The sequence below is a fragment of the Sardina pilchardus genome, chromosome 1 (genome assembly GCF_963854185.1).
Source record: "Sardina pilchardus chromosome 1, fSarPil1.1, whole genome shotgun sequence".
NCBI classification, from domain to species: Eukaryota; Metazoa; Chordata; class Actinopteri; order Clupeiformes; family Clupeidae; genus Sardina; species Sardina pilchardus.
The window spans coordinates 42,720,509-42,725,508 of NC_084994.1; the positions used below are offsets into that span (position 1 = coordinate 42,720,509).

Consider the following 5,000-nt stretch of genomic DNA (forward strand, 5'->3'; position numbering starts at 1 on the left):
TCATGTCTGGATTTCCTGCCATTGCCCAACTGATAGCAGGAGCATCTATTCTGTAGACTGTCTAAAGGGGACGGCCCATGTTAAGGGTGATGGCACAGCTTACTTTCTGGTCAGGCTCTAATTTGCAGACTCTCATTAAGCTTTAAAAAATTTTCACATTTCAGAGAATGTAGGTTATTCGGTCCACCCACGACCCACCCGCAAATTAAGCACAATGTTGTTTTTGTTTTACTTGGTCTGCGCCCACCCAGTGTCTGCGAATATAACCACCGAAATAAGTGCATCTTTTTTCACAGACATCTTCCGGCTTCTGACACAATGTGACAGATCTGCAGACACAAACACCACACGGTCACTAACCTCTGCTATCACCAGTGCAGCACCCTAACTGGTCCCGGGTCAGTGGTTCCGTGCCACAGATGCGCGGCACCACCAGAGGGGTTCAGCGGGCCGCGGTTCAGATGGAGGCGATAATTAACACGGCAGGAGCCAAAGGTCTGGAATTAAATTCTCTCCAATACGGTGTTGCCCATGCCATAAATTAATCACATTTGCCCGTGTCCCACAAGGGAGGAATTTATGCCAAGGCCAGTAATAAGATAATCAGGATCTGACTGAGTGCACTCCCAAGCACAATAGATCGCGTCCAACGATCAATCAATATGGCTGATTGATCCGAGACGGGGCCCAAAATGGCAATCGATGGGTGTCCTTTGCAATTTTGATGAGTGACAATGTAATGAATACAATTTTCATTGCATTAAGTGTCGCCTCGAGCATACGTAGACACTCATGCAAACCTACAGTACATGCACGAAAACACACAGACAGACAAGCACACACACACACACACACACACACACACAACACACACACAACACACCAGTAGCCTGTTGCGCCCAAATCTCTCTCTCTAGTGAGCTAATCTGCATGGCAGGCCCCATTGGGTGATTCTGGATGCCACTTTTTAATCAGAGAATAATAAAGCCTCTTTAAGTACGCTAGTGGAATTCGCAACCACCACATAGGAGAGGAGAGAAGGAAAACCACAGGCAGGACCAACAGCGCTCTCTCTCTCTCTGAGATTGTGAGCTTAAATCCAGGTGCACTGTACTGTACCTGCAGAATCGAGGGGAGAATTCTGCTTGTCTGGCTCAGTTGCCACCTATTGATGCCATCCACTCAAGCAGCCACTCCCCCTCACACCCCTTCTCTCTCTCCCTCCCTCCTTCCTTTTCTGTCTCTAGTCATTTCATTCCCCATTTCCTCCTCTCTCATTGCCTCCCTCACTCCTCTGTGTGTGTGTGTGTGTGTGTGTGTGTGTGTGTGTGTGTGTGTGTGTGTGTGGCCCTCACTTCCTTACTCTCTGGCCACCTGCCACATTCCCCCTCTACTTTTGTCTGCCCATTTTCACTTTTACAGGTTTTCAGCTTTCATGCATTTGGTGTGTGTGTGTGTGTGTGTGTGTGTGTGTGTGTGTGTGTGTGTGTGTGTGTTTTTTTCCCTTCCTTCCTTTTTCCCCCTTCCCCCCTCCAGATTCTGAACCCGTCCCTGCAACCATGACATTAGGTGACATTACGGTGCTACACGTTAAATGACAGATCTACACAATACACATGGCCATCGAGTACAGTGATTTAGTAGGGCTTTTATCCTCTCTCTCCAATTTCATTCATTGGCCATTTTTTCTGTAATCGCATTGTTCTTTTATTTATAAATCATAAATAATAAAAACCGATATGCAAGCTCTGGCATTCTAGGGATGCAAAGTAGCTGTCTTCAGCCTTTCCGCAGCATCTAACATAGATACAGTATACATAGACGCCGCATTGGACTCTAGAACGTACTTCCTTCTAATAGAACTCAACGGACAATCCGGTATCTACGTATATATATCTATGATCTCTAGCATCACAGATGATCACACACATGAGAGATGTGTGTGAGCGATCGCCGCCTCATCATGGTTCACCATCAGCACCAATAACTCGGCTCGCCTTGCCTCATTAATAAACAAACGCTGCCATTGGTTCAGCATGAATCACATGATGATGATGATGGGGGAAAAAAAGCTCCAGGGGACGCGTCTCTTCCCAGGATTCTAACCAATAACCGCGTGCAAGCTGTGATGCAGCTGCTCCTCGCAAGTGAACGAGACGCAAGAGCCGAGCTGGAAGGGCCTGATGGATCACGGAGCTCAGAGATGCAGTTTGCTAACGCTGTACGGGGTGGAGAGAGAGGGGGAGAGAGAGAGGGATATAGAGAGAGGGAAGGGATAGAGAGAGAAAGGGAGGGGGAGAGGGAGAGAGGCAGAGAGGGAGAGATAGGGAAAGAGAGGGAGAGAAAGGGATAGAGAGAGAGAGGGAAGGGATGAGAGGGAGAAAAAGGGATAGAGTGAAAGGGAATGGATAGAGAAAGAGAGAGCGAGAGAGAAAGAGAGAGAGAAAAAAAGAGAGAGAGGAAGAGAAAGGGATAGAGAGGGAAGAGATAGATAGAGAGAGAGAGAGAGAGAGAGGGGGGGGGAGATAGAGACAGAAAGGGAGAGGGATGTGGGGGTGGAGACAATGGATCTGAGGGATGAGGCGGAGGTAAAGGCTTGCTGGCCTCACATGAAGTATGTGTTGACCTGCAGGCCAGTGCACCAGGAGACACAGACAGAGAGACAGAGAGAGAGAGAGACAGAGAGCCAGAGAGCCAGCACTCGGCACAAGCACCCTGCTCTCTCAGGGGACTGCTGCTGCCGCACAACCTCTGCACCTGCATGTGAAGACAAATGCAGTACACGCTGCACGCCTGATACACACACACACACACACAAAGATGTACACACACGCGGGTGCGCACACTCACACACACTTGCAGCGCACACACACACACACACACACACACACACACACACACTTGCAGTTGTTCATTTTCTTCTCTGTACAATTCCCTGTGGGGAAATCCATTTTTGCAGAAAAGAGATGTAAGATGGCAAAGTGCATGTACTCGCACACATTCAAGTGTGCATGTGTGTGTGTGTGTGTGTGTGTGTGTGCGCGCGCGCACAGACAGACACACCAATTCCACACACACACACACACACACACTATTATTCTCTCCCCTTATTCACGTGTTCCTATGGGAGCTCCACTCTCCACACTCATTTTCCCACTCTTTTTAGACCTTCCTTTATCTTCCCAGAGAGAAAAAAAAAAAAAAAAAACATGTTTCTCCCTCTGGAGCCCGTTGAAGAACTTTGATTTTCAAACAGCATACAGGACAAGCGCCCCAACACACCGCCCCACATCTGCCCCACATCCGCCCCACATCTGCCCCACATCCGCCCCACATCCGCCCCACAGTCGCCCCACAGCCGCCCCTCAGCCGCCCCACCGCATCCTGTTACACTGTCGCATCATCCACAGGCGTGGCGTGTTCCTGCACCACTTAACGTTATGACACATATGACTTCATTAGTGTTACGCAACGCCCCGCGCCCCATCAAAGGAGTCACCCTGGGAACAGGAGAGGCTGAGAACCACCCCTCCCACTGCATTATGGGAAATTGCCCCTTCCTCAGGTTGTTGAGGTTGTTGACACACCCATATATATACACACGCCATTAGCTAACACGCATAAGTACGTGTGTGCACGTACACATACATGTACACACACACACACACAAGCTAATACTCATACATCACAGCCTGCATACATGTACATACAAACACAAACTCACTCTCTCTCTCACACACACACACACACACAAACACACACACACAGACAACCAATCAGCTAAAGCACATAAGGCCATTTAATAGCTGTAGAACAAGTGACGCGACTGCCAACCACAGATGGCCTTAAACTGTGACTTAACCGCCAGAGTGAGTCAACATACCTGCTGTCATGGCGACCGGCTCACCCTCACCCTCCAGACAGACTCGCTTATAGTCAGAGACAGTGATATGGCGGCCGACGCGCGAGCTGGCATATGGTTAGCCCCGAAACAGATGCCACCGAACAGAGCAACTGATAGAATCACACACTGGCACGGACCGGCGTTTGCCAAGACCATGCCAGACGGCGGCCCTTGCATTGGGCTTCGAGATAGAGGAAGAGGTTACCCAACATGCCCGTGGAACAAGTGACGCGTCAGTCAAGCTGGTGGGAGGCCGCTAACTGCTAACAGCTAACCGCTAGCGACTAAACCCTCAGGGCCTGTTTCCCAGACATGGATTATAAGCCTAGTCCTCCACTAAAGAAGAGCTCCACTGAACATCTCCGCAGAAACAAAAAAAAGCTTTTAGTTTCAGGACTAAACTTGATTCATGTATGAGAAACATGGGGCCTCACAGACATTCAATCACAGGCTTAGAGAGGATGGCTCCTTTCTCAATTCATACACACCTCAATACATCTTCAAGAAACATCAAGAAACATCAAGGAACATCAACCATGACGGTTTCACTTTCACTTGAAAAACCACAAGGTCTGAAGCGTCAGCGGGGGAAGACCATACCATTGTACTCACGCCACGTCAGCAGGGGGTTTCGTATTTTAGCATATGGCAGTGTGAAAAGGATATGGGCTGCAGACCATGCGGATGCACCAGCTGCGGGGGAACGTGGTCTGCTTGAGGCAGAAGAAGACCACGGGAGTCAGCTCCGGGTACGGCACCACGAACCCGCTCATGTCGCTGCTGGCCTCGTCGTCGTCCTCGTCTTCCTCGTCCCTCCTGCCTCCTCCCGCCTCCATCCGCTGCTCCTCCTCCTCCTCCTCCTCCTCGTCTTCGTCCGTCCCATGCCGCTCCGGCTCGAGGACCACTTCCTCTGCAGGCTCCGCCTCTTCCTGTGCTGGCCCCGCCTCTGGCGGGACGGCCCTGTGGTCCTCCTCGGATGGGCACGAGGCCACGGCGGGACCCTCCTCCCCGGTAGTCATGGCTGCCAGGGAATCTGTGGAGCAGGGGGACCAGAGAGACGGGTTATTGGCATTGAGATGAAATCAATCATGAGCGT

General features: G+C 50.4%; 1 protein-coding gene across 1 annotated transcript in view; it reads right to left on the reverse strand.

Moving 5' to 3' along the window:
- The window catches only part of LOC134079069 (voltage-dependent T-type calcium channel subunit alpha-1I-like), a 163,026-nt gene extending 158,103 nt beyond the window's left edge, over positions 1-4,923 (reverse strand). Inside the window, exon 1 of the mRNA XM_062535242.1 lies at positions 4,571-4,923. Within this exon, the coding sequence (XP_062391226.1) occupies positions 4,571-4,923 (353 nt within the window). The remainder of the gene's footprint in view (positions 1-4,570) is intronic.
- Between the last annotated feature and the right edge of the window lie 77 nt (positions 4,924-5,000).